The sequence below is a fragment of the Crocuta crocuta genome, unplaced genomic scaffold (genome assembly GCF_008692635.1).
Source record: "Crocuta crocuta isolate KB4526 unplaced genomic scaffold, BGI_CrCroc_1.0 scaffold548, whole genome shotgun sequence".
Taxonomy (NCBI): Eukaryota; Metazoa; Chordata; class Mammalia; order Carnivora; family Hyaenidae; genus Crocuta; species Crocuta crocuta.
In genome coordinates, this window is record NW_027528725.1 from 806,045 (window position 1) to 817,037 (window position 10,993).

The 10,993-nt window shown below is 47.0% G+C and overlaps 1 protein-coding gene across 1 annotated transcript; it reads left to right on the forward strand.

Moving 5' to 3' along the window:
- Positions 1–151: 151 nt before the first annotated feature.
- NIFK (nucleolar protein interacting with the FHA domain of MKI67) lies at positions 152–10,249 on the forward strand. The gene is made up of 7 exons (XM_077755271.1): positions 152–338; positions 1,448–1,585; positions 5,223–5,331; positions 6,961–7,172; positions 8,688–8,753; positions 8,867–8,935; positions 9,538–10,249. The coding sequence occupies exons 1-7, from the start codon at positions 234–236 to the stop codon at positions 9,724–9,726; spliced, it is 888 nt and encodes a 295-aa protein (XP_077611397.1). The 5' UTR covers positions 152–233; the 3' UTR covers positions 9,727–10,249.
- The last annotated feature ends 744 nt before the right edge of the window (positions 10,250–10,993 follow it).

The window sequence follows — 10,993 nt, forward strand, 5'->3', positions numbered from 1 at the left end:
AAGCCGTTTTAGACAGGTGGCCGGATCGAGGGCAAAGCCAAGAGGGGCCGGCCAGCAGTGGGCGCTCGTGTTCGCTCGGGCCTCTCCCGGGCTCCGCCCCGTCCAGCGCTTTAAGCCCCGTCCCCCGTGCCTCGCCGCGCAGGTCTCCTGCCCCCACTTCCGCTTCGGAGGACGTGAGGGCTCGGCGTTTCCGGGGGAGCCGCGTGGAGCTCTTCGGCTGGGACGTTGTCGCCATGGCGGTCTTCGCGGGCCCGGCTAAGCCGTTCCTGTCGCTGAACACACAGGAAGAGGCCAAGTTTCAGAAGGAGGTGGCGCAGGCTCGCCGGCGGGCAACCCAGGTGAGCAGCCACCGCGGGCGGGACTGAGAGGGGAGGGGGCAGACCAGGGCTGGGGGCCCTCGGGACAGCTGTGCGGTTCCCTGTCCCCGCGCGCCTCGCGTCCCTCGCGCTAGCGCCTCCCGGGGTGGGCCGCCGGCCGTACGAGCCTGGAGGCCAAGGTCTCCCCGAGACCAGGAGAGGTATGCCGATCGAGAAAGGGAGTTTGACCGCGTAGGCCTTAGCGGCCTCCTCTGCAAGTACGGGGGAGGCCGCTGGGGTGATGCCAGAGAGCCGGCTGTTGGGAATGGAATCAACCCCAGATCAGAGCTGTCACGCCTCCGCCCTGCACCCCGAATTTGAGAAGCTTGTTTGCACAGTGGGTGATTTTGGAGTTCTTAAAAGACACTGTTGGCCAAGTTTCATTGGCTGACTAGTAGGGCCTGTGACATGAGGTTGTATTTGCCATGTTTTTTAGAATAAAACACGCTTTGGAGTAATTGGAAGTTCTTGGCTATTAAAAGGAAAGGGCGTGACTGAGGTGCCGAAAGGTTGGTCGGGATTTTGAGGATCAGTGTCTCGAAATTGTTCAGTTAGGTGGATGTGAGTATTCAGTTAAGTGGATGTGAGTAAACGGTGATCAGCAGGCAAAGTTAAGGGGTGGAGTTCGGCCAGGAGATTTAAAAGGATGTGTTCAAATACTGCTTATCCATCAGTTCGGTGTGTAGGAGCCTAAAACTGTCTACCACCCGACTGGTGTTCTCTAGGGGAGGTAGATGTTAAACCCCGAAATTTTTAGTTATTACTGTGTCATTGGAAATGCAGGGCAGGTTTTTTATCTTTTTTATTATTTTTTATGTTTGTTTATTATTGAGACAGAAACAGTATGAGTGGGGGAGGGGCAGAGAGAGGAGACACAGAATCAGAAGCAGGCTTTGGGCTCTGTGCTGTCAGATAGGGGACTGGAACCCACCAACTGTTGAGAGCATGACCTGACATTTAACCAACTGAGCCACTCAGGCTCCCCAGTTTTTGATCTTTTGTCATGGACTCAGAGCTAAGAGTTTTGAAGTTGTGTTGCGATGTGATTTTTTAAATTAAAAGTTTTGTTTACCTGGTCTTTATGTCTTCAGCGACAGGAGAAAGAAAAACTTACTCCTGGAGTGATCTATGTGGGTCACTTACCTCCAGCACTTTACGAGACCCAGATCCGAGCATATTTCTCCCAGTTTGGCACTGTTACGAGATTCAGACTGTCCCGGAGTAAACGGGTAAGATTAGATTGTTTTCGTTGTTACGTGTTTGTAAGTTTTGACACTTTACAAATGCATGTCGATAAATCAAATCGTTGTTTATCACAGTTCATTTCAAAAAGGAGAGGGTAAGATTTAAAACCTGAAACAGTCAAAAGAGCAAAATCAGTGTTACTGCAAATGTTTACTATTTTTTAAAAATTGTTCCAAATCCTCAATTTGAATTGATAATCCTGATAAATGAATCATATTTACTCTGTACCTACTAAGCCAGGTGCACATGAACCTCAGTTTGAGGAGCAACTCTGAGTATCTTTATTACTTATTTTTTAATGTTTATTTTTGAAAGAGAGAGTCAGAGCACGTGTGGGGGAGGGACAGAGAGGAAGACAGGATGTGATGTGGGGCTTGAACTCACAAACCATGAGATTATGACCTGAGTCAAAGTCGGACACTCAAACGACTGAGCCACCCAGGTGCCTCAGGTATGAATATCTTGTATAGCAAAGGTTTGTATACGAGTAGTTAAGTATAAGGACACAGAAGCCAGACCACCTAGGTTTGAGCCCTGGCTGTACAGGTCACTAATTGTATGACCTTGGACCAATTAGGTAATTTCTCCATGCTTCAGTTTTCTTGTCTGTAAAATGTGAATAAAATAGCATCCACCTCCTAGGAGAATATAAGCAAAAATTAAACAAGGTAATGGAAGTAAAGTTTCAGAACAATGGCTGATACCCACAGTAAATCCTTTATAAATGTTACTGGTATACTGTACCTCCTTTCTAGTAAAGAAAAAGTTTATATGGTGTGTTTTCCTAATACAGGAGTGGCCACTGTTTTTCCTTCCCTGCACACATCCACTTTGGGTTGTACCTATAGACCTCTCACTGTTGGAATCTGTTTTTATCAAATGTCATCTTGATCTCATACTTGTTTCAGATCTTTGTTCTTTAAGAAATAAATCATAGGGACGCCTGGGTGGCTCAGTTGGTTAACCATCAGACTTCAGCTCAGGTCATGATCTCATGGTTCATGGGTTCGAGCCCCGCGTCAGGCTCTGTGCTGACAGCTAGCTCAGAGCCTGGGGCCTTCTTCAGATTCTGTGTCTCTCATCCTGCCTCGTGCGCATGCGCGCTCTCTCTCTCTCTGTCTCTCTCAAAAATAAACAAACATCAAAAAAAAGAAAAAGAGTCACATACTCTACCGACTGAGCCAGCCAGGTGTCCCTGGCTTTGTTTTCTTATTTATTTGTTTTAGACACTTGATGTGTATTTTTGAATCACCTTTCAGAAGGTTGATGTCTGTTTACAGTGTGGTACAGTAAGTTAGATTTCAGCGTGTGTCTTTCACTCCCTCAACTTCCCCCCCTGCTAAGAGTAGGGATTATAGGGGGCGCCTGGGTGGCTCAGTTAGTTAAGCGTCCAGTTCTTCATCTCGGCTCATGTCATGATCTCTCAGTTTGTGGGATCGAGCCCCATATAGGGCTCTGGCCTGATGGTGTGAAGTCAGCTTGGGATTCTCTCTCTGCCCCTCCGTGCTTCCACCCACCAACCCTCCCTCCCCCCTCAAATAAATAAACAAACTTAAAAAAAAAAAAAAAGGTGGGATTATAAAGGATTTTCCCACATCCAAGGTTTTGTTATGATCATGTTGCAGCAGGGGGCACCCCCACAGTTGTAGTTAGGGGTGCCCACTGGTGCTACACATGAGCCTCCTGCTCATCAGGTGGTTTCCTGTTTCCTTAATTGCATCACCGGTTTTGATCCGGATCCAGAGATATGTGTAATGCAGAATTGGGAAACGGTCCTAGTTATTGTTACTAATCTAACTGTAAGGGAACAAAGATTTCCTGTCTCCTGTACTCCTAGGTTCTCTGGCCGGGACCCTTTAAATTTATGTGCTGCTTTTGGGCAGATGGAGGACAACAGAGGGACTTTTTGTTACTCACTGCTTCCCAGTTGCCTTCAGCTCAGAATACTTATAGAGTATTCTCTGAATACTTCAGAGTAGCGCGATTGTGGGTGGCGTGCTCTGCCACTCTAAAGAACGTTCCAGTGCCGGACAGACCCCCTGTGGAGCACTTATGGATTATTTCTTCGTAGCAACCCTTTGAGAGTGGTTATTCTTTCCCCATTTAACAGAATGAGACACTGAGGCTTAACATTACTTGCCTAACCATCACAGCCAGGATCCAAACTTGGGCATTTGGACTCTAGAACCCAGGCTCTTGTTATTAAGACAAGTGAGAAATGCACTTTATGTTGTGCGGAGGGCAGGAACCCACGACGTGCATTTCAGAAGGCGCTGGCGGCATCCCTTTACCATCAGTTGCAAAGACAATCAGTCGCTGGAAAACGTGAAAAGCAGCACAGTGTTTATTTATTTGTGGAGCCCAACACAGGGCTTGAACTCACAACCTTGATATCAAGACCTGAACTCAAGTCGAGTCAGGTGCCAGCAGAGCCACCTAGATTCCCCGAAAATGAACACAGAATTTTATTGGTCAGCTTGATGACACTGAGGAGTGGGTGTCTTCCCAGTTCTTATCTACAAAATGAAAATTACATTACCTGCTTTCTTTGTGAAGCACCATAGTATCTGCTGAGCATTGTTTTGGGTTTTGTTTTGGGCTTTTAAATGTTTATTTGGGGTGACCAACTCTTGATTTCGGCTCAGGTCATGATCTCACAGTTCATGAGTGACAGTGCAGACCCTGCTTGGGATTCTGTCTCTGCCCTTTCCCCCTACCTTCAAAATAAATAAATAAATAAACTTAAAAAAAAAACTAAATATTTATTTATTTTAAGAGGTGAGAGAGAATCCCCAGCAGGCTCTGCGCTGTCAGTGCAGAGCATGAATCCACAAACCATGAGATCGTGACCTGAGCCGAAATCAAGAGTCAGATGCTTAACTGACTGAGCCACCCAGGTGCCCCTGTTTTGTTTTTTGTTTTGTTTTGTTTTAAGTAGGCTCCTCTCCCAGCATGGGGCTAGACCTCACGACCCTGAGACTCACGACTAGGAGCCCTGTGCTCTACAGACGGAGCCAGCCGGGCACCCCTCTGCTGGGCATTGTTAATATATGAATAAAGTGGCTACCAATGAAACCAGTAGTGAGTAAAGGACTGTCAGCTCTACTAGATTTCCTTTATATGGTAAATCCCAGTTGCAGTAGTAGTGTATTTATCACGTGACCAAAATCCCAGGTGTACCTCAGGGGTGCCTGGGTGGCTCAGTTAAGCGTCTGACTCTTGGTTTCAACTCAGGTCATGAGCTAATATTTCATGGATTCAAGCCTTGAGTTGGGCTTGGTGCTGAGAGTGTGGAGCCTGCTTAGGATTCTCTCTCTCTGCCCGTCCCGTTTGCTCACTCTCTCAAAATAAACAAACTTAAAAGAAAAATATTAAAAATCCCAGGAATGCGTCAAAATCAGGAACAACTCAAACCCCAGGAAAGCTCAAAATAGTTCAGACTATTTTGGATCTTTTCTTTTCCCGTAACAGTTCCCGCACTGGGCTTCGAAGTTAGAACGAAAGGTGTCGTCATGTTATTCAGTAATGGGGCTTACGTACATTATTTAAATTAATGGGATTTTAAGAGTTTCATGACATGTGAGCACTTGATGGCCTACTGTGGCGGCTGTTCCCTTGCAGACTGGAAACAGTAAAGGCTACGCGTTTGTGGAGTTCGCATCTGAAGATGTTGCCAAGATCGTTGCTGAAACCATGAACAACTACCTCTTTGGTGAAAGGCTCTTAAAGTGTAAGTGCTCCTCCTTTGCCTTCTGTGGGAATGCGACGAAAGTGCTCAAGTGCAGGATGCGAGTGCATTTTCTAGACCAATCCCCAGTTGGAATGTTAAAACCTGCTGGAGTGAGGGCTATGTTTGTGTTGAGCTGGAAGTGGAACAGGTGGCTTTAGGAGTGCGTTGGAAGAGCAGCCGCCCAGATCGCTCATGGGCTGTGGAAGGCTTCCCTGAGGAGGTGTCATTTAGGCGGAAACCTGAAGGTTAAATCGGAGCGAGCCAGGGAAGGGAACTGCCATTCCTGGCCTGATGGGACGGCAGCTGCAAAGCAAGAGGTGACGGGTGACACTCACCTGCCTATGAGGGAACAAGAGGAGAGCCGGAAGGTGAGAGGAGGTCAGGCTGTACGTCTGGGGGGTTGAATATGTCCTCAGCACAGGGGGAAGCCAGTAGTGGGTCCCAGATGGGGTAACGTTAAAGGCAAGAAATCACATGTGAGGTCGGTGTAAATGTGGTCGGCGGCAGCTCTTCCACGAGAGAAGGGGCGGGGGGGAGACGAGGCGGGACCGGGGCGGCCTGCAGAAAGGGGCTGCCGGCTTCACGCTCCCGGAGCACCCCGATGTGGTGCCTGAGGCCCCTGGAGGCAGAGTGAGTTTTGGCTCCTCTTCGCCGATGCTGGACTGTGTGACCATCCCAGGGGCGCGCGCCACACGCTCCCGTTCACGCAGTGTGACAGCTGCGCAGGTAGCGTCACTGTGTGAGAGAGTCCCAGTGACCTCATCGAGGTTGTGGACTCCTTCACGTATGAAGAGCATGGCTCTTGCCGGGAGGAAGTGGGCCAAAGAGGTGACCGGAAACATATCAGGGGCTACACGGGTAGGGTCAGTGCTATGCTGCATCTGACTCTGGAAGGTCACACGAAGGTTCTGCCCTGATAGGGGTTCGGATGGGGGATTAGCCGCGTTGTCTCTGAGTGGAAGTGGTGTGTTTTGGAGAAGAGCCAAGGACAGTGCTTGTAGGGAGCAGAGAAGTCGGAGGAGAAGGAAGTCATTGACAGGGTGTTAGTGAGCACAGCTGGCTTGGGCAGCTGGCCTCTGCCCTGCTGGGGAGTGCAGGGAGGCAGAGTTACTTCAACTGGCAGGCAAGGGACTTGGGGCAACTACCAACTCCCCACCTGTTGATGTTGATGCCAAGGGTTTGGGTTGGCCTTGGCATATGGTCCCCGGGGCTCCCATAGCCTGCACAGAGCCCTTAGGCAGAGAGATGGAGATAAGCGGTAAGCGGGTCGCGTCCTGGCGAGGTGCGCAGAGGAGGGGGCTGAGCGGGACCCCCTTTGCTACTGCATGTCACACAGTCCAGGACCCTGTTAGCTTTAGGAGTCCCAGGGACTGGATGCCGCCAAGACATGGCCTTACATGACTCACCTCGTTCACTTCCATGTCCCTGGTCCTGGAATGGTTCTTGGCCTTTAATAATCATTGTGGGCTGTGTGCCTTTCCTTTGGGCGCTCGCCGTGTTCTTTCCCTCTTGTTTGTGTAAATGGGAGACCCACCTTGATGGTGGTGTTGGGGGTGACGCCGGTGAAGACATTGAATCCTCTCCCTCCCATTTGGTTGGAAACATTTTTCTTTCTTCTTTTAAATCTAGGTCATTTTATACCACCCGAAAAAGTACACGAAGAACTTTTTAGAGAGTGGCACATTCCATTTAAAAAGCCATCCTTTCCAGCAGTGAAACGGTATAATCAGAATCGGACACTTCTTCAAAAACTACAGATGGAGGAGCGATTTAAAAAGAAAGAAAAATTACTTAGGAAGAGATTAGCAAAAAAAGGAATTAATTATGAATTCCCTTCACTGGTAAATATTCTTTCACAAAATGTTTTTTGTATTTTTCCTTCGGGGGGAAGGGGGGCTTGGTTCCTCATTAGTCACATCATGTTTATGGTTTTATACATAAAATGTCTAGCCCAGGGTCTAGGCTTTGCAACATTGCATTGTAGATTCTTTCTAGAAGTTTGTTAGGGCAGGTCCTATTATCTCCATTATACAAAAGAGGAAACTCTTGAAAGGGATTAGCTCAGTTGCAAAGTTCTTATGATCTGTTTTTAAGTTGCTGAAGTTAAAGCACTTTTTAACCAAAAACTATAATGCTTCTAGAAAACTTTTGAGGATGTCATTCAGAATGAGAGGTTTGGTTTATTGTACGCTGTCCGTAAGTACTGAGGCTATGAATCAACCATCTTTTTTATTGCCATTCTAATTTTGGAATTGGAAATACTCTTATCATGTAGATCTGAATTAACCAGTAAGCGTCAGTTCTGTGAATTCCATGAGCAGGGGGTGAAATACACAAGGCTACTCACATGAAAGTGAGTTAGCATGGATTTTCATCCAGTTGTTAGTTCCTTGCTTGTTGAATGAGGAGACCTGGTGGAATCTTTCTGCCTCCTTTTCACTGGAAGAAAGCTGTGTGACTTTTACTACAAAGCAAAAACACTGGTCATTAAGGTGTGGCCAGTATAGGTGAAGATCTTTTCTTTCTTGACTCAATTTGGAGGTTGTTTTGAGTCTTCCATGAATTCTCTGAGCTTATTTCCAAAAAGCTACATGGTTGGTAGATGGCATCCATTCCCAAGTTGATTAGGCCTTTTAACCTCGTCCAGCAACGAGAAGGTCAAGTTACCCCCCCACCCACACCCCCCAGCCTAGTTCCCGATGTTCACTTCTGGCTCGAGTCCTAAACATACACTTTTGCAGCAGGTGTTTTAAAAAAATCATGTCCCCTTTCCAGAGCCCTGGCACTCATGGGAACCATATGGAAGCGGGGACTGTGAAGCTGGGAAACAGGCACATGAGAAACACCTCTCCCGTAGCTGTTGCTGCTTTGTGCAAGAGCAGCCTGCTTCCTTGGCTAAGACAGGGCCTGCCTTTTTGCATTCTTCCAGTTCACATTTCTTTTATGTGTGTATATTTTTTAATTGTTTTGAGAGAGAGAGAGAGAGAGACAGACCCAAGCAGGCTCCACACTGTCAATGCAGAGCCCCAATGTGAGATCACATCCCAAGCCAATATCAGGAGTCAGACTTTTCACCACCTGAGCCACCTAGGCACCCCTCTGGTTCACGTTTCTGGTTCAGGTCTTTGGCCAGCTTCAGGTTTTGGCCCCACTTCAACCTCCACAGCTGGGCCCATTCCCTAGTGAGGGTCCCTCTTCCAGTTTTGCCTTAAGATCATGGGTTTTCCTTTTTAAATTGAAATGCCTTGTCATTTGGAGAGGATTTACTGATTATGTGTATAAGGATCTAATGGTAGGTTAAGCATGTAAGTGTAAATATGTGAGATTGCCAGTTCATTTCTTTATGTTTGTTTAAGGTTTTACAGAAAAAGAAAAAGAGAAATGCTTCAGCAGCTGATCTTCAGAAATCTACAAATAGCCAGGTAAAATTGTATTTATCCTGTTATGTGCCATGTAGAAGGGAAAGATAGGTGAGACCAGACTACTATTGCTGATAAATATGCAGGTTGATGAAATCTCTTAAAATTTATTGTAGGTCTTATCGAAGAAGAAGAAAAAGGCTTCATGCACTCCTAGCACTCCTGAGCAGACGGTGGATAGCCAGGTAAAATGGTCCTCCCTATTCTGGAAGTGGGGTATTCTGGAAATGATTTGAAGAGGGAAAGCAGGGGCACCTGGCTGGCTCAGTTGTGGAGCGTGTGACTCTTAATCTCAGGGTCGTGAGTTCTAGCCCCCATGTTGGTTGTAGAGATTACTTTAAAAAAATAAAAGAGGAAAGCAGTCCATGCTGCTGTCACCTTATAAAATTTCAAATTTAACCTTGTGATTGTTTTAGTAAATTCTCCCTGGGGATTTAGCAGATACGGTGAGCTTAGCAAAAGTTACTGGGAGTTTACTGCAGGGTTTACCTTTTCCCCAAAGTGACTGTGTCAGTAGGGAGAAACAAAGCCCCTGTCTTCACAAATGTGAGATGTGTTTCCTCCCTAATCCGCTGTGATGGAGCATATGCTGTTCCGGTTAATTGTGAGCTTCTGTACTAAGTTTGATGAGCGCCTAGGCTGTGTTATGTGCGCTGGAATCATCGGAAGGTGTAAACGGGGGAACTTGTAAAAATACAGGACCAGTGGGATGGGGGTGGGGAGGGTAACATCATTCCTAACGTCTTCCTTCATTTCTGTATCACAACCTTGGACGCGTTGACTCCAGGGCCCCACACCGGTTTGCACACCAACATTTTTGGAGAAGCGAAAATCTGAAGTGGCTAAAATGAATGTTGATGATAAAGATAACGAAGTAGTTTTCAAACAGCTTGTACCTGGCGCAAAAGAAGAAACACAAGGGACTCAAACACCTACGCCCTCCAGGAAAAAAAGACGAAGAAAAGGCAATCAGTGATCCTAAATGCCTTCTGGTTCTTCTGGAAAATGTGATTTATCGTGAGGGTTAATGGCGTTTGACTCTGTATGATGGAGCGCCCCCCCTGCCAGCGCTCTTGCAGGAGACCACCTGCTCTCTTGAGCCTGGAAAGCCGTCGGTCCCTGCTGAGGTGCACGGGCGCGGGTTCTGGCCTGCCGCGGCGCGGGGCTCACACTGCCTGTGCCCTGTCCCTGCTTGCCCTCGCACATTTTGTAGCTGTCTAGTCCCTCTTCCTGGTAGAACAGTCCCCATTTCCTGCAGCCTTTGTTGTTACCGTCAGATAAAGAAAATAAACTCTTGCTTGACCACCCACGCGGCTCTGTCCGACTGCCGGCTACCTGGGAGCGCTTGGTTACTCGGACGTGATCACTCTTACCAAGTTACGGCTTTGGCGGGCCAGCAAGCTTTAGTGACTGTCATTTTGTGTTTGTGTCATTGGTGTAGGGTTGTGTTTCAGGAGCCCGTGACCAGCAAATAAACTGTTTCTGCAGTTCGTGTGCAAGTGGGGTTTGGGTGTCTTTTTTTTTTTTAAGTGTTTATTTAAATCCCAGTGTGGTTCACGTACAGTGCTGAGTTAGCTTCAGGTTTGCAGCACAGTGACTCGCCACTTCACACATCACTTAGTGCCCGTCACCAATTTCACCCATCCCCCACTCTCCTCCCATCTGGTGACCATCAGTTCTTATAGTTAAGTGTCCGTTTCCGGGCGCCTGGGGGCTCAGTCGGCTCAGCCTCCAACTTTGGCTCAGGTACTGATCTCACGGCTTGTGAATTTGAGCCCCATGTCGGACTCTGTGCTGACAGCTCCGAAACTAGAACCTGAGAGTCTATTTCTTGGTTTGCCTTCTTTTCATTTTTTTCTCTTTGCTCATTTGTTTTGTTTCTTAAATTCCACATGTGAGTGAGTGGAATCATGGTATTTGTCTTGCTCTGGCTGACATTTTGCTTAACATTAGACCCTCACTCCACCCATGTTGTTGCAAATGGCAAGATTTTTTTCTTATGGCCGAGTCATATTCCACCATAAGGACTTGTGTGTCTTGAAGTGAACTAGATTTTCACCTTCTCAGCTATTTTAAAGTTTCTGACACTCTTGAAATTTGCTTTTGTTTAGCTAATCCAGATTTATTAAAAATGCCCATCGCCACCAAATATTTTTTTCATCCAATATTTGTTAAATCTTGAGTACTGAGATACTGGGCTCAGTGTTCTGATATAAAATGGAAATGAGAATTTGTTTCAAGTG

Coding starts and splice junctions, on each gene's coding strand:
- NIFK (XM_077755271.1), top strand. CDS start 234: ATGGCGGTCTTCGCGGGCCCGGCTAAGCCGTTCCTGTCGCTGAACACA. Junction 339..1,447: donor CTCGCCGGCGGGCAACCCAG/GTGAGCAGCCAC, acceptor TTATGTCTTCAG/CGACAGGAGAAAGAAAAACT. Junction 8,754..8,866: donor AGAAATCTACAAATAGCCAG/GTAAAATTGTAT, acceptor AATTTATTGTAG/GTCTTATCGAAGAAGAAGAA.